We start from the raw sequence: 27,904 nt of genomic DNA, 5'->3' as shown, positions 1-27,904 counted from the left end.
TGTTTACTAATGGATGTGGCCTTAAATATCCAAAATTGGTCTAAATCAAAATGCAACCAACATGAAATTTTTATATTGAGATTGGGAGTGTTAGTTGGATATTAAATAAAGGATGATTCATGATTGTATTCTAACCAAAGTTGTTTATGATCATTGAATTATCACAATTAAAGGATTGTCCAACAGTTAAGAATTATGTGTTAAGCCTTACAAAATTGATAGGCCCAATTTTGGGCATAAGAAGGCTGGCTTTTGAACATTTTCTGAGTTAGGCCATAAATAAAATCGAAAGGAATTTCGAGGAAAAGATAAAGATGGGGTTGATTGATAATTTATTATTATGATCCCCTAAGATTTAGTCTCAATATTGCCGGCATTGGAGACCAATGAAAGCCTATAATGGAGGATGAATGAGATCTCAAATTCTGATTCTGGAATAAGTGGGACCATTATATCTCCATCCCCCCCATAAGTATATATGGTCTATTTTACAATGAAACAATATACCATAGTCAATTGACTCAATGGTACTTAATTGACCATTGTAATCGATTGTCTCTATATAAAGTTAAGACAACGAATGGACTTATAAGGAAAGGTTTATGGAGCTCCTAAGTAATGGAAGTTTCATTTTGAAATAGAACGATATACTATAATCACTAGGGTTCGATGGTGCTTATATAACTATTGTAACTCTGTGTCTTGGTATTTTGTTTTATTCAGAAATGAACTTATGATATTTAGACACATGATCAAGGGGGAGAATGTTGGATTGATCATGTGAAGTATGAGAGCACTTAATGGATTGTGTGCTTAAGAGAGAAAAACTAATCTGACTTTCACAATGACAACTAATATCTAGTTGTTAGTGGACAAAGGCAAATTGATTTTTGTGCCTTGATTGGAGGCACTAGAAGCACAAAGACATCTAAAGGGGTTCCCCAATGCATAGCAACACTATATAAAGGGAGAAACCCTTTGAGCCTCAAGACATCCTATTCTAGGACTAGCTTCCCATCAAGCTGCTGCTGGAGCATTTGGGAAGGGGCTGTCCTAGGGTTCTCGTTTGCATCAAGCAAGCACGGGACTTCAGCGAGCCGCTATGGCTAACTCGTCGAACACGGTATGTGTTTATGAATTCAATCAAGTTTTTGGTGTTCTAGCTAGAGTTAGTGATATTGTGAATCTAACATATCAAACTGTTGTCGTTTCTTGTCCAGTCCCCTCTGTAAAGATCCTGGGCGGAAATTAAACATTAGAGGTGGGCAAAAATATATTTTTTAGAAGCGGATACCGTACACTCCCCTACTTACTGCAGCTAGAAATAGCTATTTGCAGGGATGAGTAACGTGCCCGTCCCTTAGATCAATTTCTAGGAACAGATCACGCCATCACCGGTTACTAGAAATGCCATGACATATCCCTATAAATTGATTTGCAGAAAATTAATTTACAGAAAATATAAAAAAAATCAGGGGAAAAAATCAAAAATACCAAAAAAAGAAAAATTATACCGGCTAACCAGCCACAAGCCCCCTACTATAGAGGTATAATTATTTTGATGAAATATGTACACTTACATCAACCGAGGTTCGAACCACTTACCTCAAGCCTCGTGCATACACTCTTCTCCACCATGCTACACAGTCACTTATGACTCTATGGGATGTGTTATTCTTTTGTATTAACTCTGAAGTCTATTTGTAGGAGTGGGCGATGCCATCACTTGCCCCCACCAGCCCCCGAAAATAGTTTTATATTTTATTTCAAAAATTCATTTAAATATTTAAATATAACAGAATAAATAAAAAAATAAAACTTCAACACTGTGGTTATTGTGAACTATAGACATGAAAAAAATATAATAAATATATTTTAGTGTATATAAGGTTAAGATTGTAGAAATCTCAAAATATGACTTGAGTTGTATGAGATACTCTATAGTCATAGCCATGTGCAAGGCATAACTATTAAATGATCTTATGATTCTAAAAGATCTTAAATGGATAATGTATAAACTATAAAATTTTAGATCTTACCACTACAACTTTAATACCAAGCTACTCTGCAACCGAGGTTGTTTGAAAAAAAATCAAAATTTCTGGATTTTAAAATTAGAGAACTTATTATAATTTTTTGACTATGAAATAATTTTAAATAAAAAATTTATCAACTAAAAATTTAAGTTTTAGATCTTGTCAATCTCTACAATTTTGATATAGAGTTTGACATCATCCGAGATCATATAAAAAAGTTATGAATTTTTTTACATGAGACCATTTTTTAAAACGGGTGATGGCATCATCCGTCTCTAAAAATGCATTTCTGGAGACGGGGCGGATGCTACGGTGAAAATGAGGCGTTGTTTGTAGTAGTGAAAGGACTGCTTAATGCTAGTCGAAGATGTGATGGTGATGCATGCGCATGGTCCAGGCACGCATTCAGATTTCAGAATTCAGTCGAAATGCCTGCCTACCACCGTCCGAACAACGAACTCCAACAATATGTGCAGGGTCAATTTTCATGGGTTCGATCGTGCGTGCTGCTACTCATTCCGACTCTGCAACAACATCAGAATTGACGGATGTTTGATTAGGACGCCCCCATCGCTAACCAACGTGCATTCAGCACTATAAAATTAACTTAACATTCATTCATTTACCACGCCCATCTCTATATGCTAATCTCACATTATCGATACTACACATATATTTTGCTGCTAAACACAAACATTACGCGATTACATACCGTGATGCGGTTACCAAGGTTCGTCTACCTCAACCACATCCCCATGATTTCACCGTGAAGTCAGAAAAGTCAAGGCCACGTCGGCATCGCGCACACAGGCCAACAATCCCAACCAACTTGTGAAGCACAACGGAAAAGATGGAGGACGACCCGACGTTGCCGGCCTGGTCAAAACCTTCCGTCCAAGTGGCGGGGCCCACTGTCAGCGACCTGTCTGCATCCACGTGTCCTGTCCCCGTGGCATCTCAACCCCATTTCTCACGGGGAGAGAGAAACAAAAAGCCAAGTTCAAGTACGCAGAGGGATCGGATTCCCTCTACTTGAGAATAGCCGATGACTCGTGGGTCCACAAGCAACCAGGCCCACAGATAGCTAGGAGGAGCTAGTGCCAACTTGGTGGAAAAAAGTCTCGCTCTTTAGCCATCTTCCCCACTTAGACGGCCAGTCTTATAGAAAACCCCCTCCGAATTCCCGGAATCGTCGAGCACGAGTCCTCTCTCTCTCTCCAGGGAGGAGGAGAGGTGGGCAGGCAAGCAAGCAGGGCAGGGAGACCAAGAGCTCGCGACTCCCGAGGCGATCGACGGAGCGCCGCACTCCTTCTCCCCTTCCGTAATTCCTCCTCGGTACCCGCTAATCCCCGTCTCCCGCTTCGATTCGCTGCTGTTCCGGGCTGATTATCGAGTGCTTTCCCGCTTAATCTCTTGGGGGCTGTTCGGGTCAGAGCATCTCTTGCTTGCTTCGTTTTGCAGTGCGCCGCTGAATAGAATCTTCTCCTTGTAGCGGCGACTGTCTTGAATACATGATGATGTCCGACCTCCTTTTGGCTCTCGCGTAGATATTTTGTCTTCACTTAGATATTTTGTAGTCCAATTAGGGAGTGGTTTTCGCGTTGGCGGGTTAGGCCATTAAGGGTTGGCTGAGTGGAGTGCTCGCCTTGGAAGGTTTGGTGTGTTGAAACAAACACCCTGCTAGGAAGTTTGGTTCTTTAGTTGCGATCTATGATGGCCTTTGAGTACCTCCAAACAGTTTCTCTATCAACTCTGGAAGGGTAAAATTATTATGCAAGTAATGGTGCCAATCGTGTTATAGTAAGCAATCTAAGGACTTCACACTGTTTTGTGTAAACCAACAAATCTGGTTTATTTTTTTTACATCCACTAGTTCCAATTTGTCCATGCGAAATTTGTTGAATTTCACTGGATATAATTCAATTCCATGGGATTGGCTAAAAATTCTTGCTTCACGGCACAGGGCCTAATGGCGTTCCCGTTGATTATTGTGGTTCCTAGTTTTCAATACCGGTTGCTATTAGTAGTTATTAATCAGTTGACTGGACTGCAGTTTAATTTTTGATCTTAAGAATCATTGCAATTACAGTAAACCGTCAATAATATCTGAGTGAGTACCTCTTAAATTCGGCTGCATGTTAGAGCTCTTTGTGCAGTAGCTTGGCTGTGTGTTAGTACCATCTGTATCATCCTGTATACAAGTGTACCATTTTCTATCTATGGCATGATTTTGCATCCTTCTTGCACCAACATAGGGTTGTTTCTTTGTAGGGATATGAACGACGGAACTTTTGTTTCTAACAGCAGCTAGAGGATAGTTTGGAGTAAGCTTTTCATTCAGGAAACAATGGGTGGCTGCTGTTGCTGTTCATCAAGAACATCTGAATCAGATAGAGCACCGGTTCATATCTATGTATGTAGGACCTGCTTTGGCTTACATATGCCTTGCTTTTCATGTCAAGGATCCAGCTCAATCCTCAGCAAGTATTTTTTGTTGCCCTTGCCATTAACTCCAATGATAATCTGGTTTATTCTGTCTTGCACATGTTTTAATTCGAGTTGACCATAGATTATACTTGTCTGTCACTTGTATAGGCTAATAATAACACGGTGTTAGAAGTTTAACTGCTACATTGCCCTTTTTGGTGCAACAGGAGGAATTGTTTTACTCATAAATCTCGCTTTTGTTGTTTTTAGTCCTCAGTGATTCAGCAGTACAGCTTGTCTGATGGTCACTTCTTTATGCAAAAAGGGGAGAAAAAGAACATGCTTAAATCATACTCAGCACTAGCTTTGTGTTTGCATCTAATCTTTCAATCCGTTAAATTAACTTTGCTTTGCATTATTCAGCATCGACAAAATCCTGAGGAGCATGAACCCTTGTCTTCAGACTTTGATGGAGCACCTCCAACTTCTGCTATAGTTGCAGTTGACACAAACCTTGATACATCCACCCTTGACACTTACAGAGCTCCACCTGCACCTTTGCCTTATGATGTTGGCTTGACAGTCGCAGAAAATCCTGGTAAAAATTGACTAGCTGTGAGCATGACTGATAATAATTAACCTCTCGTGGTACTGATTTCAGATTCATGTGCAGATTTGGGGAAGTCAGACACTAAAATCAAAACTGAAGGGCAGCAGTCCCCAAAGGTGGGTGAATTTGAGTCATGCGAAAAAGGTACCCCTGAGGATAAGCCTGATGAGGAGGATGTTTGTCCAATCTGTCTTGAAGGTTTGTTTTTCCTATCATGGGAACCTCAACTCTTTATATTGACATGCCAGATTATGAAATACCTTATTTGTTAGATACTGTCTTTACTTGGTCGATTTTTGACCTGTGGAACTTCATTTACAAGCTTTTGCTATTTTTACTATGGGCCTGCAGTCTTCTTGTATCAGGCTGAGAGTTTTGGAAATCTTTTCAGTTGAAATATAACTTCTATTAATTCTCACCTGGGTATATGCATTCAGTTGGATGAGATGTGAAGTACAGCTACATTTCTGAACTAACGGTAGAGGGATACATTACTTCAAATCTGCTGGTGGTGTGAATTTCTGTCTGTTAGAAGATGTAATCTGTATGCATCCTTTCTTGATGTATTTGGATTTTCTGCATATATGATGGATTTGAGCAGTTCACTAGTGGTAGATGCATATACATCATGGCACCAATGGAAATGACCTGCTCCCTGTTGAAACATCCTTGCGCTTTTTCTTGACTGTTGTGAATGGTATTCTCACTAATTTCAAATTGAATGATTGATGTGTCAACTAACGATACAAATCTAAATTTGCCAAACCTGAAGGTCTCACTGATAAGCGTTGTTTGTCTTTCTGCCAGAGTATGATGAAGAAAATCCCCGTTCTATGACCAAATGTGATCATCATTTTCATCTCTGTTGCATACTTGAATGGATGGAGAGAAGCGATACGTGCCCAGTTTGCGACCAGGTTAGTACAACAATTTAATTCTGATGGAACTCACTAATACATTAAGTACATGGATGTTTTCCTGTATATGGTTTTCAGTTGAAACATGCTGCCACAGCAGATTGGATTAGTTGTTAAGAATGTTTTGGTGCCCCTGCCTATCTAAAAGCTTGATATACTGCTGTATCTTGCAGATAACTCTGATAGATGAGATGTATGAATAGCACTGTTGACTGAGGTGGATCCATTCTTGGTGGCCGTGCCTGTTGAGTTGGCTTTATGCTAGGATTCTTTGGCGAGCAAGTACTCTGCTCTTGAGATGGGTGGAGACGCTGAATGGATGAATGAATCAGGCAAATAATTTATAGAAGAAAATGACATGAAATGTGTTAAAGGCATCTCTGTTGTGTTTACCTTTTGTGCGGAGCCTTGCTGTTTATGGCAGCAGGAGGGCTGCCGAGGTGCCTGATGGAGACACATCTATCCACCAGCGCTGGTTCTTTAGTGAGTTGGAAGTTAATGCACTGAAATTTGCTCCCTGGTTTTCTCTTTGGTTCTTCTGAATTTTTTTTTGTGTGTTGGATCCTTCTTTTATTCTGTTTAGGTGGCCGTGCAGATCATGACACATTGGAATTGGATAGGTGGTAGTGAAGTGCCGGTTCTAATTTAAGGTTCCTTTGTATAGTAGTCCAAATCGGTGTCAGGGAAAAACTACTGGTTCCAGTACATGGTTCATTTGAGCAACCCAAGCTTCTTATATCCATTTTGATCAGTGTGGAAAATTCGCAGGAAGTTCTTGTCTCGTCATTGAATATTTGTTCTTCTTTCCTTTGGCTCGTACTCCCTCCGTTCCGTAGGTTATTTTAGCAAATCTAGATACATAGATTGATTTTGCTATGCATCTAGATATACGTTATGTCTACGTGCATAGTAAAAATTATGTATCTTAACTGCAATTTGGAACGGAGGGAGTATCTCTGAAGCGACACATGGCAGATGAGACAATGAGACAATAAGGACCTCAGTATACTTGCCGAAACATGCGACACGGGGTGTGCGCATAGTTTGGTCCGCTGGAGATGCGTTGTCTGGTCTTAGAAGCCTTTTTTTTTTTTAGCTGCTGGTGTTGCTTTCGTTGACTAGATGGCAGATCGAATAGAACCACCTGGACAGTATGCGCAAGTGTTTATCGTTTGTTGCGTTGCGTGTTGTATGGCCTTGTGCTTGAACACGTCTTGTGTTGTGTGTGCTTGCTTCCAAAGGAACAAGAGGTAATAGTACAATATTACTCGATGGAATTGTCCAAGAAAACGACTCGCGCGCCATGGTTGGTCAGAGGCTGCAGCCATGAGCAGCTGCTCCTGTACTGTACCAGTACATGGTGTGGCGGCGGTAGAGACGCAGAGAGCCCGCGCGCGAGGAGGAAGAGGTCGTCGCTGGACTCCGGCCGCCTCACCCAAATCTCAACTCGGCAACCGGGGCAAGCGAACGACTCTCCCAGCTGCCTCCCGTCATCGGCGTTTGCCAGGTCGCGCTGCCACGCGGGCCCCGCCCCCACCGCTCAGCTTAGCTGGCCGGCCGTGGACGCGGTCGGGCTCGCGAGCGAATCAATATAGCAGCAGGCAGCAGGCAGCGGCCGAGCTCACCGCGACGCGCGACCGACCGCGTCTGCCGGAGCATGGCCGGGCGCGACCGCCGCGGGGCGCTGGCTCCCTCGTCGTCGGGGCGGCGCACGCCGGAGCAGGAGCGCTGGGCGTGGAGCCCCGCGTGGTCGCGCCCGCTTTCCGACCGCAGCACCACCAGCAGGGGCAGCAGCTCCTCCTCCTCCTCCTCCTCCTCATTCAGGTCCCTGTTCCGCTCCATCGGGGTCTGGTTCACCTCGCTCTCCACCACCAGCACGTCGTCCGGCGCCAGGAGGCGGCGGATCAAGGAGGCCGCGCCGGCGGCGGTTGACGTGATCAAGAAGCCGCCGTGTAAGTCTAGTCGTGCTAATTGCAGCTGCACCTCATTGATTGATTGATTCATTGATTGATCAACAACAACTTGTGCTGGTTATTAATTAATGGATTAATTATCCGATGGACCGACCGATCGCAGTGCCGGCGCACGCCGGGAAGTCGTCCGCCCGCGGGCTCTACGGCGGCAGCGGCTACCGGAACGGCAGCGGCCGGCAGCAGCTGCGCCCGTCGTTCCAGAGCTCCGTCTTCTCCATGGAGGAGATCCTCCGGGCCACCACCAACTTCTCGCCGGCGCTCAAGATCGGACAGGGCGGTTTCGGGGCCGTTTACAAGGGCGTCCTCCCCGACGGCACCGTCGTCGCCGTCAAGCGCGCCAAGATGGTGCTCCTCCTCCTTCTTCCTCCTCCTCCTCCTCCTCCTCCATATATGGATTGGATGATTGGATCCTTGTCGATCTCTTGCTGTAATCTCACTCATCATAGTTGGTGGTGGAATCGAATTGGAATGATGCAGCGGATGCAGAACCCTCACGTGGACGTGGAGTTCCGCAGCGAGGTCAAGATCATGGCGCGCATCGAGCACCAGAGCCTGGTGCGCTTGTACGGCTACATGGAGTGCGGCGAGGAGCGCATCGTGGTCGTCGAGTACGTCCCCAACGGCACCCTCCGGGAGCACCTCGACAGTAAGCTACCCATCGATCCTGCTTGGATCCATCAGCTACCAGCAAATCAATGGCAATGAAACAAGCAAGCTTCGACGTGCAGGATGCAACGGGCGGTTTCTCGACTTCGGGACGCGCCTGGACATCGCCATCGACGTCGCCCACGCCGTCACCTACCTGCACATGTACTCCGACCACCCCATCATCCACCGCGACATCAAGTCCTCCAACATCCTCCTCACCGACTCGCTCCGCGCCAAGGTCGCCGACTTCGGCTTCGCCCGCCTCGGCGCCGGCGAGGCCACGCACGTGACGACGCAGGTCAAGGGCACGGCGGGGTACCTGGACCCGGAGTACCTCAAGACCTGCCAGCTCACGGACCGCAGCGACGTCTACTCCTTCGGCGTGCTCCTCGTCGAGCTCGCCTCCGCGCGCCGCCCCATCGAGACCAAGCGCGAGATGAAGGAGCGCCTCACCGCGCGCTGGGCCATGTCCAGGTTCATCGGCGGCAGCGCCGCCGACGTGCTCGATCCGCACCTCGCGCGCACGCCCGCCGCGGAGCGCGCGCTGGAGATGCTGCTGGAGCTCTCCTTCCGGTGCATGGGGCCCGTCAGGCAGGACAGGCCCGCCATGAGCGACTGCTGCAGGGCACTCTGGACCATCAGGAAGACCTACAGGGACATGCTCGCCGCCGATGTCACGCCCCAGCACTCCGACCGACCCACCGGCGATCTCTGGAGGATCTGATGCCTGATCCAACGCAACAACCTTATTACACTATTGCTACTAACTGATTTGGTTTGACTTTGACATTAACTCTGCTCTGCTGTAAATACCAAACAAACAATTGTTGTTGCATTTCTTCTTATCAATTACATTTTACTAGCCTAGTTGCTCCTGATCAAGTCCGTGCTATTATCGTGCACCTAGCTAATGTCACTTCTGAAGTGCTACCTGGACTGGAGGGCACGGTAGCGACGCTCAGTTTGCATGGCCACATCGTGCTGGTGTTCCTCATAAAGCAGGTGCCATTGGCAATGTACTGCAAGTCACCGGTTTGCCTAAGCCTGATGAATCATTTTTTTTTTGCAGCTGTCTGTTTAACTCTGCTGTAAAGGGTAGATGGATTTGGAGGCATACAGTAGAAGCAAAATGCTCGAGAGGGAAGTCTTGCTTTTATATTCAGTTTTTTTTTAGAAAAAAAAAACACTGATTCACCTAGCTGGTGAGGTATGTTGAATTTAAGAGATTTGATGTTGGAGGGGGTGTCCAAGGAATCTACTTCAGGCAATTGTTCCAGAATTCATTTCTGGGAAGATTCTTGGACCACCGATAAACCTCTAGCTATCTGTACCCTGACATATATGCTACAACGGCCTGCAATACAATCAACATAGTACTGTCTGGCAACAACAAATTTTGTTCAGAACTGCTTTAGAAGATCAGCATATTGTACAGTTATACAGGTGTGTGGAGTTCATCGACTTGGAGAGGGAGAAGGCATCTTTACATGGAAATTTGGAAACACAGTGCTACAGTCAATTCCTCCAGACGAAGAAGACATCCTTTTTACTTCCTTCGTTCCAAATTATAGGTCGTTTTGGCTTTTCTAGATACATAGTCTTTCCTATGTATTTAGAAAAAGTTAAACGACCTATAATTTGGAACGGAGGTAGTAGAAAGCAATGAACCTTGCTGTACCATTTGCTGGAACCTTCTTCACAAGTACCCCCTATCCCACATTGCTGCAAGGAAGAACAAATGTAGCTGAAGTAGGGTCTTTCAGCTATTTTGGTTCAAACACCATGCCGTCCAAGGTCTTTCACATCCCTGAACAAGAGCATTCTACTCCAGACGAGGATATCTGACCACACAACAGATGATTCAGCAGTAACACATAACATAACTGACAATGTAGATCTCCATGCCTCCGTCTCTGCAGACGGAATCTTATCAAATTTTGGCTTTCCACAAGTTCTGCATTTTCATATTCTCTCAAGCCCCACGAGCCCAGAATCTGCAAGGATTGTGTGGCATATCTCCCAGATTTTTCTAGGGCCCATCTTACTTTGTCTCTTCCTTGATCTGTATTTGTGACAACTTCAGGCACAAAAATTGATCTTCTGAACTGAATATCCTACACACCGTGACTCTAAAGGCAGTTTCTGCACCTTCTGTATATGTCTAAAACTGAAAGGGCTAGGAACTGTGTGTGCATGTGCATTTCGTAAATCCAAACAACATGCCAAAACTAAGTTTTACCCCTCTGCACACAGCACACTTCATGAACACACCCTTTCCTGTACCAAAAACCAACTTGTTGTAGGCTTGTATCCCCCTCCAAAACTGAGAATCCCCAAAGCCTTGTTATCGAAAAATAGAAAGCTGCTGTCACCTAGATACTTATTCGGTTATTTCTATTTGTACGTTAGTAGAACAAACTGCCCTGTCCAAACAAATGGCATCTCTTCCAATCAAGCCTTCAGAGAACCGGAATTTCTGTTTATTTCCCGTTGTAATATCTGTGAGAGAATGCCAAAAGTAGATTCTCCAGGATGCAGATGTATGCAACAGAAATAATGGCATCTGGAAGAACCTGTCGCTCACCTAGATCAATCAAAACTAATGCAGCGTAGTAAACAGCATTATCAGCAGAAATAGCAAATCAGCAGAACGGGAGGACCGGGGGAGGGGGACGGCCTGACCAGATCGGCGCCATCCTCGGATGCTGTGAATGAAGGCCACGAGTTCGAGCCCCACAAGTTCTGCACCTGCAATGAACTCGACACACCGGAGCGGCGATGTTTGGAGAAGTGGCGACCTTATTTGCTGCCCGCTGGAGTCTTCCGCCGAAACCGGCAACGACATGGAACACCTTCACGCTGTCGATGGGGTGGATGGGGATCGAATTGGAGAGGGTAACGAGAGCAGCATTGTTCCTTACGGCGATGGGACTAGCCGGGCGTGGCCAGGATTGTGGCGGCGGTAGGAATGGAGCCCGAATCTGATGCCGTGGCCACCACCATCTCCGACGAGGACTCCTCTCCACGCCCAACGCCGGCTGCTGACGGATTGCGCCGCTCGCGAGATTGCAGATCACGCTGATCTAGTGTACAGAGAAACAAGTATCATGGGGGGTTTTATGCAAAAAGTTGGATCGCAAATATTAATTACGATCCAAGTAAGGGGGTCATATGTAAATAAGTATTGTAAACTACTAGGGGGTTTTATGCAAACTATCGGATCGCGATTATGGAGTATTTTGTAAAATTATGGAGCACACTGCACAGTTAATCCTGACACCCCCCCAACCCAAGCTGCCGGCGGCGGTGTGCGGCCACGGCGGCTTCGCGCTCAGATGGAGAAGGTAGGAGAGGGGACACTCAGGGGGGCAGCCATTGAATTCCATGTCGCGAGCTCCAGGCGCTATTCCGACCAACATCGACGGTGACTCCCGCCCCTCGGTGGACAGGATTGCCTCCAATCTCCGCACGAAAAGGTAAAAGCAGCAGCGCCGGAGCCGCTTCAAATGCGGCCGCCGCCTGTCGCCGGCCGATGTCTCCAGGGAAAACGAGGTGAAGCAAAACCTGGTGTCTGGAGACGCATGTTGCTAGCGGCCATTCCCGGCCAGCTGCTCCGGGCCTCCGGTCACTTATGTCGCCGAGGTCATTGACGCCTCTAGCTCGCGGGCCATTCTCCGGTGCCTGGTGAACCATGCGTGCACAATTGCCCGGCACGGTGAAGATCGTAGCAATTCTGAATTGACAACGCATAGCACATGGAATCCTATTGGCCAGGCAGTCAACTAGATGCAGCACTGCGTATTGGAGGACTCGCCACCGACGAATTGAAACAGGTAATCAAACAAGAATGAACAGCTAATTGTAAGCAGCCATGGTCACTCGCCTCGCCTGGACTGGTGCTCAGCCTTCAGGCCATCCAACACAGTTTGTTACAGAGCAGCGAGAAACTCAATTCTGAATTCAGAGAGGTTAGAGGGCGCAGAGAAACGGAAACAAAAAAACAAGTAGTTCTGAACTTCTGACACAGATCGTACTAAAAGGGCGTGAAACTAACATTTGCAAGTCGAACGAGTCATGCCGCATAGATCGATAGACAGATAGATAGATATGATGCGAGGACGAAAGCACTAGTTCCAAGGGGAAGCTTACAAAGACGAGGGAGAAGAAGTCCAGCTGCAGGCCAAGTAAGCCGAACAGCTTGATTTGATCACCAAAAAGAACACTTTTCAGGCCGGCAGAGTGACGAGAAGATGCATTAACAAGACTAACACGCACATCAGTGTACACTAGGCTTGTGATTACTATATACATACTCACGGCAGCTAGAAAATAACAGTTATTTATATGCTGCACCGTCTTGTACGTGTTTCTTTTGTCGTGTTTGACCATATCCCATTGCATCTGATGACTGGCTACAAGTTAGCTAGGAGACTTAGGACCAAGCAATGCCTCCACGAGAGAACCTCAGATTAAGAAGCCTAATAAACCCTAGCTTGCTCCAGACTCTCTCTCTCTCTCTCTGTCCCTGACACATGGATTTGAGTCAAGAAACCAAGGACGAGGCGTCCCCGAGCGGTGAGGCTCACGAAGACGACAAGGAGCTGCAGAAGCAGCGCGCCGGCAGCAGCGGCGGCGGCGGCGACGACGACGACGAGGGAACAAGGCAGCCGTACAAGTGCACCTTCTGCAGGAGGGGGTTCCCGACGGCGCAGGCGCTCGGCGGCCACATGAACGTCCACCGCAGGCACAGGGGGAGATCATCAGCAGCACCCACCACCGGCGCCGCAGCGGCGCAAGGAATTAGCAGCGGCAGAAGCGGTTGCTACGAGCAGCAGCCGTGCTACTCCACGATGGCGACGACCGTTGTGGCGTTCGGCGGCCAAACGCATCCGGCGAGCGTCGCGTCCATGGCCGCCGGCGGGGCGGCCTTGTTGCACGCGGAACGGCATCAGCAGCCGTACGAGCTGCGTCTGTTCGGCCGTGACTGCGCGGCCGGCGGTCGCGGCAAGGAAGGTGGCGCCGGAGACGTCCGACGGGATCGCTGCTACGCGAAAGACGGGGACGGTGGTGACCATGGCGGAGCGGAGAAGTTGGACTTGGAGCTCAGGCTTGGCGGTGCAGGATCATGAATCTTCTTCATCAGCTCCATCATGCTTGCTGATTTCAGAGTATGTATGTATATATATGCATACATGTGCAGCTGCTTAATGCCATTTCTCTCTCGCTAACCAAAGTTAGGTTGGTTACAATGATACTATGCTTACTGCTATCAGAGTTGGAGTGCTTTTAGATCAATCAGCTAGGGAGGAAATTATAAGAAAAAAAATCATAGATTTATTTCCTGGCTAGATCTTGCGAATGAATGCTTTATAACAATAGCAATGCGATTGATAAGCATTTTATCAAGCAATTTTGCTATGTACGGTCTCCACTGAGGATTAATTAGTGTTTCTGAACAAAGCCTTTTTACTTATTCTTTTGGCTGCTGCTTATTTGGAATTGCTTGTGTTTCAGAGCAATAGTGTTCTGCATATCTGAAAATTTCTCCTAGTTCCTTCCTGTTAAATAGACATGAATGACTAACTGGAAAGGTTGCTTAATCTCGACATGGCTTCATATCATTAACATTATTTGAATTTAACAACTAGTAGTTTCCTGATTTATTTCGTTCCTGTCAGACAACGTGATCGAAGGGAAGCTCGCTCGTCTATGGATTGCTATTTAACTTTTTTAAGTGCTCATCAATAATGATGCATGTGTGTTCATTATTCATAAGAATATACTACATTCTAGCTACCTAGTTATTAGACATTGAAAACACATGCATAATCCTCAAACACACACACAAACACACATTCATGAACTGACAAACATGCATTTTGAGAGAAACTGTATGAAATCTACTGGCGGCAGGCAATCAGATATTATTAATTTAGGACAACTCAGACTTTTAAACCGATTTTGACCCATATATATGGTGGTAACAGAAAAAATGTACAGGCTAGGTAAATTCAGAGCATATATTTTTCTCATGATATACATAAAGTACTATTTGTTATAATAGCAAGGAAAACAATACTCCCACTGTGTCCGATTAGTTATGATTTATCAGAAATTGTACTTCTGACCATCGCATAGTGCCAATAGCAGATCAATGCAAATTAATTTGGAAGTTCTATTTTTTCTCCATGGTTAGATATAATTGTTCTTTTGGGCCAATTGATATAAGTTGCTGGACTAAATGTATAATGTATTCAACTATATCTGCTTCCTTTCTACAAAGCATTATAATTTTTTCATGAACCCATAGAAATAATAGATAAAAAGCAGTTGGTTTCAGCAGATATTGTCCCTGGTGAAAATTGTCAGCTAGATCAACTCAGTCAATTCAAGTTCATTAAGAGCCGGCATTCGCAGAGACTATGACACATGAGCTGAGTAGTTCGGTCAAGATATATGCTATCCTTATATGCTGTCGACATATGTCTGATTCTAGTGGATTTGAGAAACCTTTTTGGCCATACAAGTGGATGAATAAAGTAGTCGAGTTAGTTTCAAACATTCAAGATGTGTTGTACCAATCTCTGGAAAGGTTGTTGAACCTACTTGATTTGTTCCTCATTTGTTGAAAAGTTGTTGTTTGTTTGTGACATCAACGATGAACCATATGTTTGTAGCTCAGTCATGTACCCTATAAACAATGCTACTATGACTTGTGCATTACCTTAGATCTATCATAGTAAAATGGTTCTTTTTTGGGGGGGAAATTGTCAACAAACTAATAATTGTCTGCTTATTACAATATTGATCATCAAACTAATAATGTGTACTAGTCTGATGATTGAAACAACAGTCAACAAGCGACTTCCAGTTGCAGCCCAAGGAACGGCCTGACGCCGGCGGCGGCGATCGACTGATCAAGCAATTTGCGGCGCAGCTCGGTCGTCTGAAGCCTGAAGGAGTACATCCATCGTGCTCGCGCTGCAGGCTGTTCGTCGTGTCCACGGCCGGGATGCCACCGTGCCAGGCCATGGGCGTGTCCTCTCCTCGTCAGGCGCTTGGCTGCGACAATGATGACGATGGCGCCGTCCACCTGAAGCCGGCGGCGGCGCCCTCGTCAGATGCGTGCCGCCGTCACACGACCGATCGAGCAATCTGCAGGTGCCAGGCGATATGGGCACGCCAGAGAGCCGCTACCACGGATATGCTCTCACGGCTGCAACAGTTGCTCTCATAGGCAGAGGTCGTCGGCGACGACTTGGCGAAGGCCAGCCAGCCGGCACGCTGAGCTCTGGTGGCGCGCGGGGCAGCTACCTGAATAGATGCGAACGAGCTGAGGCAGGCAGAGCCGCGGAGGGCGCTCTTCAGAACACGCAATCTCAGCCGCATGTTTCTGATCGAACGGCTCGGGCATAGCCAAGGGGTGGACGGTATTTGGTGTCGCTGCGCCTGCTGCGGCTCACCGCGACGGGGCTGGGGCTCGACGAGGGCCACTTCGAGGGGGAGCTAGCTGACTGCCGGGCCGGTGATCATGAACGTGAACCACAACCACTACGTGCCGTGCCCTGAGCCGAGCCTGACGATGGACCTGGCGCCGCACTGCAACCCCAACGTCGTCACCGTCCTCGCGGACAACGGCGTCTGCGGCCTGCACGCGCGGCAGCGAGGTGGCGGAGGCGCCTGCTGGGTCGACGTCGAGGGGTCGAGCCGCTGCCGGGCGCGCTCGTCGTCCGTCAACTTCGGGCACCAGATGGAGGTGGTCAGCGACGGCGCTCTTCGCGGCGGCGAGCACCGCGTGGTGACGAACGCGCGCGACGCGGGGACGTCGCTGGCCACGTTCGTCACGCCCGCGATGGGCTGCGCCGTCCCGGCGGCGCCGGGGATGGTCCCCGACGGGCAGTTGCTCTCATGGGCAGAGGTCTTCGGCGCTGACTCGGCGGAGGCCGGCCGGCCGGCGCGGTGAGCGCTGGTGGCGCGCGCGCGGGTGAGCTATACAGATGCGAGCGAGGGAGGCGGAGGGCGCTCTTCAGAACATGCAATCTCCGCCGCACGTAACAGATCGTACGGCTCGTGCATAGCCAAGGGGTGGACGGTAAATGAAATACCGTCCACCCCTGGACGGTGACCGCCCTGGCCGTCGTCGTGCGCGCTTCAAGCTGCCGCCGCCCGGAGCGCCGCCGCATGTAACGGGGCCGTTCTGGAGCGTCCTCTTCTCGGGGACGTGGCCACCCGCGGCCGATGCCCACAGGGACAGTGTCGTCGTCGTCGCCTGCTATCGCCTGCTGCCCAATCCGATCCTGGCCGGCGACACGCGGCCCCAGACACCTCTGCGGCATGTTTAACAGGTCAGGCAGGTGGCGAGCATGATGATGGTGAGGGAGCCGGAGTTCTAGCTGCACTTGTTCTACTCCTGATTAATCTCTTGATGGGAGGAGATGGGATAGGCTGCCTGCTCGATCCCAGGACGCGGCGGCGCACACCTTGGGCAGCTGGGCGGCGAGGTTCAACGACGCTGATGTCGCCATGCTCGATCTCCTTTAGTTTTCAAAACCCACACAATCTTTCACTTTGTTGCTCAAGAAAGGAAATGCTCGAGTACAGTACGTGCACATTGATCATTGATCATTATCTCATCTCATTGATGTAATGATGTATCAGCATTCAGCAACTACAACAATTTATCCCCCAAAAAGAAGCTAGGAATTGTAAAGAGAGGATCATATCATACACGGCGAGCGAGGAATTGAATTAGCACCTAAAAAACCCTTGGCCTAACTAGCTGATACTAGTGCCAGCTAATGGAATGGAATCAAAAGGTTGCGGAAAGAAGCTAGGAGTGGCTGCTGCTGCGACGACGCCTCCGTCCCGGTGGCATCCTGATGAGCCGGAGCACTGAAAGGCGAGCGCGGCCTCCACAGCTTGCTCAGGAACGCGTCGCTGTCGCGGACCTCCCTCCAGCGGCGCCTCATGACGCGGGAGGTGCCCGTGGACGGCCCGGCTCATCTCCCTCCAGCGCCCGCCGTGGCGGACGTGGAAGCGCGCGAGGTCGTCGTCGTCGCGGGCGGTGAAGGGCCGGTGGTACACGTCGCGGGCACTCCCTTGACGATCGCCCCGAGACCATGCGCGGCGCCAGTGGAGGAAGCCGCGCTCCCTGGCGAGGCGCTCCAGGCGCGCGTCCTCCTCGGGCGTCCACGCCGGCGGCAGCCGGATGCGGAGGACCGGCGCTGCGGAGGGCGCCGAGGCGGCGGTGGCGGAGCCCATCGCAAGTCGACGCACGCTTGCTTGCTTGCGGGTAGGGCAGGATCGGAGGAGGCCGGCAATATATAAAGCAGAGCCCTCACGGCTGTGCATCCATGGACTCGGAGTCGGTACGATCGAAGCTCCATCGATTCCATCTGCGATCTACTCGGAATGTCAAGAGGTTTCTGGGGGGGGGGGGGGGGGCGTTCCCGTGCGGAGTTTGGAGACAGCAGTACTGCTTGTGCCCTCGCATGAGAGCAGTGGCGGGGGCTTCCCAGCGGCGGCGCAGCCGCGCAGGGAGCGCGGCCATCTCCTCGCCGATGCCGCGAACGGCGACGCGTTCTTCGTCCGAAGATGTGAGAGGTGTGGAGCGGAGTCCAATCTGGACTGGGCGAATCGCGGCCGCACGTGTAGGATCCAACGGACGGGAGCGACCAAAGGGTGGACGGTATTTCATTTACCGTCCACCCCCCGGACGGTATTCCAAGCCATCGCCGGCCGGAGCGCCGCCGCATCTCGGCTGGGTGAGGCGTGGACCAGGGCCGTCCTAGATGTTCCTCTTCGCCCGGATGTGGCCGTCCTTGGCTGAGGCCCTCAGGGCGGCGTGGCGCCGGCCGTGTCGCGGGCCTGCTTTCCGATCGATCTGCAGCGGCAGCGGCCGCGGCACGCGGATGACTGGCTGCCAGGATGAAAGGAACCGGATTTCCAAATCGTGAATCTGACTTCCCGTATTATGATAGTATTGAATTAAGCGCTATCATATATAGAATTTATTCCAATTATAATATCATAGTCATACTTCGCATAAGGTCAATCACGAGTTTAATTATTACATAAATCTAGTACGGGATTCATTACAAGCCTCTCGGCTAAAACGAACAAGCAGAAAACGGAAATCGGCAGCTAGTCTTCTGGCTGCCCTTCATCTTCTGGAACCTCCTCCACAGGCAACTCGAGCATAGCACGGGTTTCAATCGTACCAACCATCATCGTTGGGGTCGAACTCCGGATCAGATCATGCATCGTACCATGCTATCCCTACGGTATGGGGTAGTTTTACGTCACCGTCTGAATGCAAGCTTTCAAGTAGACTATACTATTTAAGGGATTAAGCTGGGGTTTCCTATGCAAGCGCATATATATAACTTCTTCTAACTTCGGACTTGGGCCCTTCCGACATTCCGGACTCCCGGTCCAACACACACCTTCCAAAACCACCAAGTCGATGTGAGAACTCTCTCTCCTCTCATCTCAACTGCCCCAGGCAGGAAGTCATCTCTAGAGGGAGGTAGAAATCATGAGTATCGCTGACTAATAAGAGCAACAGAAGAGTAGGGTTGTCCATGACCGATGACACAGCTATACATATAGTTTTCACCCTGCAGGGGTTGTACACCTGGACCCACTCGAATCGACGCTAGTCGGGGATTAGCCGACTGAGCAACGAAACATCGGTCTACTAAAACAGGACTAGGAGCCACGACACCATCCGGCTTTACCGGGTCTTGGGCGCATCCTCCCGCAAGAGGTCGCCCTGGGACTGTAAAGCCTCCCTTGCGTCTCGCGGAACGTGAGGTCGGCACCTCCTTCCCCTGCACCGATACTCGATCCTCCTACCGATTTGGTACCGCACTTGCTAGCCCCGGACCGAGCCCACCCTTATAATAGGTAAGTGGTGTGCACGCTTAATATAGTCCCACTAATCATAGTTGCTCTCACCCGGTCCTCAATTGGCGAAGCGTGCATCTTTGTCATATGCGTCTCCACCGCAATAGTCCGCAACTGCACCCATTCCGGGTATCCCCAACACCTCAACCAAGTAACTAACAAGTTGTACCCGCCACATGTACTCCGTAGGGTGTACTCGATCCATGATCAAGTTAAGTTCGCCCACTCCTGGCTAAAAATCCTATTTACCAACTCGTGGAAAGTGTATCTCCACTCATGTCAAGACTATCCATCCATTCCTACACATACACATGTATAGCAAGGCATTTCATATAATATTCAAGTGTGATAGGATTGCAAGGAGGACAGGTAAATAAATAGGCTATGCAAGTTCATCTCATAGTAGTACATTATGTAGCGGTAGCATATCTAGCAAGAAATGCCTAATAGATATTCAGATTGTAGATGGGCATGAACCTGATGGTTCTTCGAAGTCCTCCTGAGCCTCCGGGTGGTCCTGACCGTCGGTCAACTCCTCATAGTCGGGGCCTATTCGTAAATACGAGTAAGGGCAATGATCAAAATGCAAAAGTGCACAAAAGTCACCAAATAAGACCAAATCATCACAAAATATACTCTAATGGGTAGTTCATGATTTTAGAAGAATTATAGAATTGGTTTCATAATTTTAGGCGTTCCGGTTGATTTATTATGAATTTTCTAAGGAAAAACCTATTTCTGAAATTAATAAAAGAATTTCAGAAAAGAAAACAAATAACAGTGACACATGGCAGAACCAAAGCGTGCCACGTGGCATGTTGATGTCAGCATGATGCCACCAGGGGGATGCTGACGTCAGTAGTGGGCCTTGCTGACGTCAGCGTTGACCGGTCAACGAGGTCAGCGGGTTAGTGGGACCCACTGCCTGAGGCTAACAGGTGGGGCCCTCGGTCAGGTCGGGTAAAAAGAAAAAATGAAAAAAAGAAAGGGGCTTGGCTCTAGTTTTTGGGCCGATAGCGGTTGGGCCGGCTCAAGGCCCAACTCGGCCTGGCTTGGCTCAAACGAGTCAGCTCGGCCTGCGGCTCAGCAGGCCTACTTGGCTCACGGGCTGGCTAGGCATGGTAGGCCGGCTCGGTTCAACAGGCCGGCCCATGGTCCATTCTCTTCCCCCCCTCTCTCTCCGACAGAGCGGGCCTAGGGGCAGCGCCCCTTGCTCCCCCTGTGGGCGGGCCCCGCTCGTTTGTCTCTCTTTGGATCTGGTGTGGTGGCCAGATCCGGTGCAGCTCGGGCCCGTGCGGTTTTGTGTGCGTGTGAGCTGGTATGTGTGTGTGGCGTGCGCCCAGGGCGCGTTCGACGAAAGGCCGCACTGGTCTGGCCACGACACGAACGCAACGTCGCGGGCGCGCTGGGGTGGTGACCACGCACGACGAAACCGTGGCGCGGTAGGTATGGCAGGGTGGTGCGGCCTGGCTCGAGCAGGGGCAAGGGCACGGCCTTTTGCCATTGGCTGGGGACGAGCTTGCACTCGCAAGCACCTTGCAGTCCAGGGCCGCGACGTGACGGTGCGACGTGGCGAGGTGGGAGGATGACCGGCGGTTAAGGGCGACGAGGCACGAGCAAGACTCGCCCTCGCGGCTTGGGTGCCCACGCACGCGCGTGGGTCCTATACCCTAGGACCGCAGCGTGGCTGTGCTGTGCGTGGGGCACCGGTGCTCTGGGCCCGCGACACAGTGCAACAGCGAGAGGGCGACGGCAGCTGTAGGAAGCATGGCGGCGCGTCGGGCTCCTGCACGAGAAGGAGGGTAGGGTGGTCCTGTGGCTGCTACGGACGGCTCATCGGCGGTGCAAGGCAACACGCCGGCAACAGGGGGTGGGATGGAAAGGCGGCGGTGCTCACCAATTGGGCTCGCAGGCGAGGGTCTCCGTGCGGTGGCAGGTCGATGCAGTGCGAGTTGAGGCCATGCAGGTTGCGCAGCTACGACGGCGTGGGCGTACGGGCATAGGCTCGGTGAAGCTCCCCCGGACGGCGGCGACGGTGGCCTCCTCCTCCTCGCGGCGGCGACGGCTGCGTCCTCCTCCTTCTTCTCTCGCTCCCCCTCCTAGTGCAGTGGCGGCGTCGAGCTTCGGGTGGATCTGCTCTCCTCCTCCTCTCCTCCTCTTCCTTCCCTCCCTCTCCTCGGATTGGGCGGCGGTGGCGGTCTGGGTAGGGGAAAAACCCTCAAGGGTATCTAGGGTTCGAGGAGGCGGCGGCTGGGGGTTTTATAGGCGGCTAGCTAGGGTTTGGCTTGGCCGGTTGCACAAGGACAGTGGGGATCCTCGCCGTCCGTGCTGCAGACGCATGGCGCGGATCCGAGGTGGTCCTAGGCTAGAGTTTGGGCGTGGGCGCGAGGCTTGGTGGCCGACGGGGGGAGACGCGGCGGCAAGCGTGACACGAGCGAGGCAGCGCGGCTGTTGAGCTGCTTTGGCGCGGAGCGAGGGAGGCGAGGCGATGGGGACGGGTGCGCGTGCGGACGGAGGCGGTGAGGGAGCGAGGTGTAGCGCGGCTGGAGGTGGGAGAAGGGAAAGCTGATGAGTGGGGTCGGTGTGGCAGCGGCAGCGGTGAGGAAGGTGAGGGGTCGCGCGGCACGTGCGGGCGACAAGGCGGCGAGCTGGGCTGGGCTGCGACGCGTGGGCTGTGTCCGCGCGGGCCGTGCTCACAGGGGAAAGGGGGAAAAGGGGAAATAGGTGCTGGGCCGGGCTGTGCTCGAGTGGCCGGTTCGGGCTTTTGGTCCAAGTTAGCTTAGGGTAATTAACATTTGAATTTGAATTTGTATGGCCCATTTAAATTCAAATTCCACTCAATTGAATCAAACAGATTGGAAGCAATTCAAGTAAGATCTAATCAACAATTTGAAACAAGGTAGATTGCAATTAAATCCAAATGACACCAAATTATTTCACACTAGCATTTTAATGGTCCTTAATTAAAAATATTGAGTTGAATTACTTAAGATTTTAAGATAGAGAGAACCCATGCTTATATTTGGAACTAGCTAAAGCACATACACGAAAAGATTTTAAAAATTTAGAACTTTGCGCAATTATAATATTCCGGAAAGCCCGGGATGTTACACAGGAAAAGTCGGCCGGCGTTGGGGAATGGGGGCAGCGGGAAGGCGGCTACCCTGATGATGGTCGCGCCACGTGGCTTGCCGTCCAGTAGTCACCCTCTTCCTCTCAACCTACCTACCTGTACCTCCAATCCTCCATGTGAAGCATGCACATACCTGAAGCTCGGAAAGGAAAGATCTGGGTCACGTGACGCGAGCTCGATCATGCATAACGATCGGATAACGCGGTCCTCGTGCAGCTTTCCTGCCAACTTCATCGTCGTCACCACACCATGGCGACCTCGATCCTCCTCCCCACGTATCGCTAAGCTCAGCTTACCACATAGCCACTTCTAAAGCTCGAGATACATGTCTGCTCTGATCCGATGCCACCCAAGTCAACCATGTACATGATGCACGAGCAAGGAACCAACCACCTGCACTGCTAGCTAAACCATCACCTGTGGGCAGTGGCTGAGATCAGTAACCTGTTCATCATAGGGATAATAAATACATCACTCTTGCACAGAGTTCCTGCTCCCCACCAATGCATTTTGAATGATTCTAGATTCATTTCCTAATAGATACAATTCTGCATCTTTTCACCCCTTGTCTCCATCACATCCTGACAACCAGGCTAGCTAAGTTACAAAACTTCACTCTTATTATTGCCTGATCATCATTACATATCACCTAAGTTTCTATGAAGAACTGTATCAGAAACTATTTCTTCAGGTCCCAGTACTTCCCATCTCAAAGACTCATCATGGCACATTGCCAGTGCCATACATTCTCCAGCAAGTGTGCACCACCAGAAACCCTCAATAACCAAATGCCTTCTCGTCGTCAGTCTGAGCAAACATCTGTCCAATTCTTCCTTGTGCTATGCTGGATGGTGGTGCTGTCAGGGTCACGGCAATGCTAGATTTCACAGCTCCAGAGTTCAGAGCGCTTGGCGAGCAGCAAAGAAACCTGCAAACATCATGTGTTCTGAAGGATTCGTGTCAGCTCATCTTTTACTTCCTGCAGAACAAGCGGCTTCTTCAGGACGCCGTTGATCCCTGACTGAGCGCACTTCTCCCACACGTTTTGCTCTGATGTCACCGCCATGACCAAGGGCCAGTGCGCGCTCCTGTACTGCCTGATCCTCGAGGCAACATCCAAGGGATTCACTCTTGCCATCTCAAGGTTGACAACGACGAGCTGGAATGAGGTAGAGGTGGGCCCGACGGAGTTCATGAACCCTGAACCCGAGGGGAGTGAGGACACAGTGCAGCCTAGCTTCTCCAGGAGCTTTCGAGCCACGACTAGGTTGATTTCGTCATCATCGATGAGCAGAACCTTCAGGCCTGCGATTTGGTTTGATGGCGATGGGTATTGCAGATCAAATGATCCTCCAAGGCTGGAGCCCGACAACGATGGTTGCAGCTGGAATCTCAGGACTAGGGTCATGCTCTCCGGGAGTCCTTGGCCATCAAGAATTGCCCAGATGTTTCCTTGCATCATCTGCCATAGGGATAAAAAGGGTAGGCAGCAATTAGTCACCGAAACACAGATTTCTGTATGCACTTCTAGGCTCCTACAATCTACTCACAAGACATTATCTAAATTTATGTTTCGACACCATAAGCAAACATGCTTTAAATGAATAATTTTTTAACAGAAGCAATTAATGTTTACTCGTTCAAAGGTACTAGTCAGATTCAAGTAAAATGAGAATGGCATCAATCATGATGAATCAGACAAGTTTCAAAGTACCTGGACAAGCTTCCTACACATGCTGAAGCTGAGCCTGAGATCAAAACCCTCGGTGCTTGGCTTCCGCAAGAACTGTGCAAGCGAGCTTGATGTGTCAGCACTCTGCTGCTGCTTCACCCCAATCACAAACTTAACTGACGAGTGCCCACCAGAGTAGCTTGGCCTCCATGGATCCCACCTCTGATCCTCCATCGTCTCATCATCAGCACGCACCCGGAATGTGACATACCCCGCATCGATCCGACCAATCAGATTGCCAACCATGTGCAACAAGACATGGAAAATCCGCCGCTCGTCGCCAATGACAAGGTCTGGCAGCGCGTTCTCGATGTGCACAGCGAAACCAAACCCCCTGAAGTCACAGAGACACCTTGCCACGCAAGCGGCATCCCTGATCATGGAATGCAGGTGGAATGGCCGTGTCTCCAATGGGAAGCGCTCCTGGTTGGCAGCGGACATCTCCATGACATCCTTGATGAGCGTCGAGACAACGGTGGCTGTCCGCGCCATAGTGTCGATGACGAGCTTCTGCTCGGGTGTCAGGCCCTCCTGCACTACGGACACCAGTCCTAGGATGGAGTGGATGGGCCTCCTCATTCCTTGGCTCATGACGCGCTGGAATGCGTCCCTGGCCTCGTTCGCCATGAGGGCGTCCCGCCTTGCCTGCAGCAGCTCACGGTTCTGCTTGGCCAGCCTGTCGCGCATTGCTTGCGACTCCTCAAGCAGTGAGGCATGAGAGAGCGCGACGGCCACCTGATCAGCGACCACCTCGACGATCTCCAGCTCGTGCTGTGCCCAGTTCCTGTCACTGGGCGGCACCAAAACTAGCACAGCATAGCTTGTCTGGATCACCTCCGGCGTTCCACCCTTGAAGTCCGCGACCTTGAGCATTGGCATCCGAATCGCAGCCACCGTGCCGGTCCCCTCCTCGCCACCACCGCTGGTCGACCCAAGGACCGACTCTGGTGGCAGCAGCTTGACGCCGTCGCTGCTCTTGACCTCGAGGACGTCCTTGTCGTCAGCGCTGACGACAGCTTCGCCATCGCCGCCCCGGCGGAGCTCGTGGGTGAGGCACATTCCGGACTTGTCCTCCGAGGGCATCCAGACAGCGCAGTTGTTGAGTGCGAGCACCCTGGAGAGCTCAATGAGCGTGGTGTAGAGCACAGTGTGGCGGTCGAGGGAGCGGCGGATCTCCTGGGTGAGCATGCGGACGTGCCAGCTCGCCTCCTCCTGCCGCTTCATGAGCACCACCTCGCGGTCGAGCTCGCGGGCCTTGATCCAGAGCAGGCTCTCGCGGACCTTTACGCGCAGCAGCTGCGGGATGAGCGTGAGCAGCGTGATGGCGGTGAGGAAGGACACGAGCGCGGTGAGGAACTTGGCGGCGGTGAGGAGCAGCACGACCATGAAGGGGTGGGGCTCGTAGGTGAACGCCGCCAGCAGGTGGGTGAGGCCGCACAGCACGATGAAGGCGCCGAACTGGACCAGCACCCAGCGGAATGGGAGCAGGTGGCGGAGGCCGGCGACGAAGTAGAGGAGCTCGAGGGGGATGGAGAAGTAGGCCGCGGCGATGAGCAGGTCGCTGACCTTCTGCCACTTGAAGATGTTGTCCAGGCTCCAGAAGCCGCCACTGCCGCCCTCTCCGTCGCAGGCGCAATGCGTGTACCCCATTTCGCCACCAGTGGTGGCGGCGGCGGCGGGCGCGGCAGCGAGCACTAGGAGCAGGAGCCGGCGCATGGCGATGGGGGAAGAATGGCTTCTGGATGGGCATCTGAATCTTGGCCAGAGCATCGTCCGGTCCAGTTCAGCCGCGCTGCAAGGACACAAATGTGTGACCAAATTGGCAAGTTGCCGAGGAGAAGTGGAAAAAAGATTGCAACTTTGGTAAAAACTGAGACGGATTGTACCATGTGATTACGCAATTTATAATGTTGGAGGCATTGTGGCGTCCAAGTGGAAAAGCAAGGCGGAGCTTTGGTGAGTCCGAAATGGCGGCGATTCCGGCCAAGGAAAAGACCAAGACCTGGGGACCTCTGCAGCACTCGCATCATCTGCACCTGCAGAGCAAAGCAATTAGTCCCGACAGAATAACAAACCATTCCGATGGTTGCAGGAATCGGGACAGCCGCGAGGGGGGAGATTAATCCCTTCCTCTGAATTCAGCAGGAAAGATGAAGACTTCAGGGGCGTCGCCTGCAGCATTGGGGGCGCGCAGGAACCAGAAGCACCAGGGGATAGGATTGGAAAAATCGATCGATTGGTCCCGAATTGAAAGCTGCTGTTTATCAATCAACGGGGACCGAACACACATAGATACGATTCGGGCGATCTCTGCCGCATTCCTACCCTCCTTAGAACAAGTGGGGAGAAGACGGGGGTGGAGAAAGACGATACCTCAAGGCCGGGCTGAGCGGTTGTTCTTGGCTGGGACGGTGGTGCTCCTTGCGATACTCGGCCGCAGGGGAGGGCACCATCCAGATCTGCGGGTGACAGTAGGCGGCAGACTGTGCTGATTAGTGACCGGGAAGAGGCAAGAGGTTAAAGCCGACGGATCAAGAGCAGCCGTCGTGGACTTGTGGCACCACCAACCTGGAGTCTGAGGAGGCGGGAGGAGGAGGAAGACGGCTGTGCAGCGGAAGATCTAGGCGGCGAAGAGGGGAGGTCTGGGAGAGGCATTTGCTGGTCGTGGAAGAAACGGAAGCATGAAGCGGCCGGGCCTGCAAGTGGGGATTAGCCAGCCGGTGGGGGGATCCGCGACTGATTTAATTTAATCTGATGAAGGATTTTCGCCTATCTGGACATCGGACCAGGGGGGATGCAACTGCAGAAGCAGTCAAGGGCGAGAAGAAGAAGGGAGACAGGAAAAAATATCAAGAAAACCACGCGCGCACTCTCTCTCCCAAACGGATCCTGGTAGCTTAGCAACTGGATGGAATGGAAGAAAATAAAAAAGGAGAGTGGATCCTGGTAGGGCCCCAGTTGTCAGTGAGTGGAGAGTGACATGCGGACCACCTGGACACGGGCCTGTTGCTGGGCGCTGCCGTGCTCTTTTTCGTTTCCACTCCACTTTTCTCCATCCTCTCTCTCTCTCTCGAGCTGTGGAAAAGAGGAAGAGGAATATCATCGATCATGGCGGACAAAACAAGCAGCGATTTTCTTTCTTTACGGGAAAAGCACTAGCTGCTGATCTTCTTTTCAAAAAAAAAAAACTAGCTGCTGATCTAGCCCCGGCGACCACGGATTGTTTCGCTGAAGTTTCATGCAGGACAAGGAATGGTGCCGCAGCAGGTGGAAGAAATGAGGAAGGGTGGCTGTCTTTTGGTCATCTTCTTCTTCTCAACAAGGAAACCGTGAGAGCAAGCCTACTACTTCCTTTGGAGGAGCGAGCAAGGTAGATAGATACACATACACTGGTTGGTTCGCCTGCAACTGCAAGTGAAGTGAGCTACTGAACTACTGGTGAAGCACTGAAGCATTGCTTTGCTTTGCTGAGGTGTCCTGTCCGATGGAAGGAGCATCGATCGATCGAAAGGAGGAAAAA

The 27,904-nt window shown here is 50.7% G+C and overlaps 6 protein-coding genes across 9 annotated transcripts; 4 read left to right on the top strand and 2 right to left on the bottom strand.

Moving 5' to 3' along the window:
* Nucleotides 1-3,203: 3,203 nt before the first annotated feature.
* Nucleotides 3,204-6,758, top strand: LOC112888154 (probable E3 ubiquitin-protein ligase RHB1A). Of its 2 annotated transcripts, none has more exons than XM_025954524.1 (6): nt 3,204-3,357; nt 4,308-4,449; nt 4,887-5,061; nt 5,137-5,271; nt 5,881-5,990; nt 6,164-6,758. In XM_025954524.1, the coding sequence occupies exons 2-6, from the start codon at nt 4,384-4,386 to the stop codon at nt 6,191-6,193; spliced, it is 516 nt and encodes a 171-aa protein (XP_025810309.1). In that variant the 5' UTR covers nt 3,204-3,357; nt 4,308-4,383; the 3' UTR covers nt 6,194-6,758. The 2 variants fall into 2 exon arrangements, with proteins under 2 accessions (XP_025810309.1, XP_025810303.1); XM_025954518.1 differs by having other exon boundaries at nt 3,213-3,371.
* Nucleotides 6,759-6,991: 233 nt separating this feature from the next.
* Nucleotides 6,992-10,005, top strand: LOC112888141 (calmodulin-binding receptor-like cytoplasmic kinase 2). Of its 2 annotated transcripts, XR_003227724.1 has the most exons (5): nt 6,992-7,942; nt 8,067-8,308; nt 8,441-8,609; nt 8,692-9,613; nt 9,681-10,005. XR_003227724.1 is itself a non-coding variant. In XM_025954503.1 (4 exons), exons 1-4 carry the CDS (start codon nt 7,648-7,650, stop codon nt 9,333-9,335), a joined length of 1,350 nt encoding a protein of 449 aa, XP_025810288.1. In that variant the 5' UTR covers nt 6,992-7,647; the 3' UTR covers nt 9,336-10,005. The 2 variants fall into 2 exon arrangements, 1 of the variants encoding a protein (XP_025810288.1); XM_025954503.1 differs by having other exon boundaries at nt 8,692-10,005.
* A 3,138-nt stretch (nt 10,006-13,143) lies between these two features.
* On the top strand, nt 13,144-13,740 carry LOC112899199 (zinc finger protein 6-like). Its single transcript, XM_025967578.1, has one exon. It carries the CDS (start codon nt 13,144-13,146, stop codon nt 13,738-13,740), a length of 597 nt encoding a protein of 198 aa, XP_025823363.1.
* Nucleotides 13,741-16,142: 2,402 nt separating this feature from the next.
* Nucleotides 16,143-16,574, top strand: LOC112899192 (2'-deoxymugineic-acid 2'-dioxygenase-like). The gene has a single exon (XM_025967566.1). It carries the CDS (start codon nt 16,143-16,145, stop codon nt 16,572-16,574), a length of 432 nt encoding a protein of 143 aa, XP_025823351.1.
* Nucleotides 16,575-17,386: 812 nt separating this feature from the next.
* Nucleotides 17,387-17,872, bottom strand: LOC112899186 (transcription factor MYB73-like). The gene has a single exon (XM_025967552.1). It carries the CDS (start codon nt 17,870-17,872, stop codon nt 17,387-17,389), a length of 486 nt encoding a protein of 161 aa, XP_025823337.1.
* A 5,211-nt stretch (nt 17,873-23,083) lies between these two features.
* LOC112885590 (ethylene receptor 3-like) lies at nt 23,084-27,898 on the bottom strand. Of its 2 annotated transcripts, none has more exons than XM_025951186.1 (5): nt 26,953-27,895; nt 26,758-26,843; nt 26,271-26,420; nt 24,367-26,176; nt 23,084-24,114 (listed from the first exon to the last, which is right to left on the bottom strand). In XM_025951186.1, exons 4-5 carry the CDS (start codon nt 26,152-26,154, stop codon nt 23,590-23,592), a joined length of 2,313 nt encoding a protein of 770 aa, XP_025806971.1. In that variant the 5' UTR covers nt 26,155-26,176; nt 26,271-26,420; nt 26,758-26,843; nt 26,953-27,895; the 3' UTR covers nt 23,084-23,589. The 2 variants fall into 2 exon arrangements, with proteins under 2 accessions (XP_025806971.1, XP_025806965.1); XM_025951180.1 differs by having other exon boundaries at nt 23,590-24,114; nt 26,271-26,414; nt 26,953-27,898.
* Nucleotides 27,899-27,904: the final 6 nt, after the last annotated feature.

This window comes from Panicum hallii, chromosome 1, assembly GCF_002211085.1.
Source record: "Panicum hallii strain FIL2 chromosome 1, PHallii_v3.1, whole genome shotgun sequence".
Taxonomy (NCBI): domain Eukaryota; kingdom Viridiplantae; phylum Streptophyta; class Magnoliopsida; order Poales; family Poaceae; genus Panicum; species Panicum hallii.
Note: the sequence above shows the minus strand (reverse complement) of the source record. Positions and strands in the feature narration are given on the sequence as shown.

Coding starts and splice junctions, on each gene's coding strand:
- LOC112888154 (XM_025954524.1), top strand. CDS start 4,384: ATGGGTGGCTGCTGTTGCTGTTCATCAAGAACATCTGAATCAGATAGA. Junction 4,450..4,886: donor GAGCACCGGTTCATATCTAT/GTATGTAGGACC, acceptor TGCATTATTCAG/CATCGACAAAATCCTGAGGA. Junction 5,991..6,163: donor CGTGCCCAGTTTGCGACCAG/GTTAGTACAACA, acceptor TGTATCTTGCAG/ATAACTCTGATAGATGAGAT.
- LOC112888141 (XM_025954503.1), top strand. CDS start 7,648: ATGGCCGGGCGCGACCGCCGCGGGGCGCTGGCTCCCTCGTCGTCGGGG. Junction 7,943..8,066: donor CGTGATCAAGAAGCCGCCGT/GTAAGTCTAGTC, acceptor GACCGATCGCAG/TGCCGGCGCACGCCGGGAAG. Junction 8,309..8,440: donor CCGTCAAGCGCGCCAAGATG/GTGCTCCTCCTC, acceptor GGAATGATGCAG/CGGATGCAGAACCCTCACGT.
- LOC112899199 (XM_025967578.1), top strand. CDS start 13,144: ATGGATTTGAGTCAAGAAACCAAGGACGAGGCGTCCCCGAGCGGTGAG.
- LOC112899192 (XM_025967566.1), top strand. CDS start 16,143: ATGAACGTGAACCACAACCACTACGTGCCGTGCCCTGAGCCGAGCCTG.
- LOC112899186 (XM_025967552.1), bottom strand. CDS start 17,872: ATGGGCTCCGCCACCGCCGCCTCGGCGCCCTCCGCAGCGCCGGTCCTC.
- LOC112885590 (XM_025951180.1), bottom strand. CDS start 26,154: ATGCTCTGGCCAAGATTCAGATGCCCATCCAGAAGCCATTCTTCCCCC. Junction 24,115..24,366: donor TGTGTAGGAAGCTTGTCCAG/GTACTTTGAAAC, acceptor TCCCTATGGCAG/ATGATGCAAGGAAACATCTG.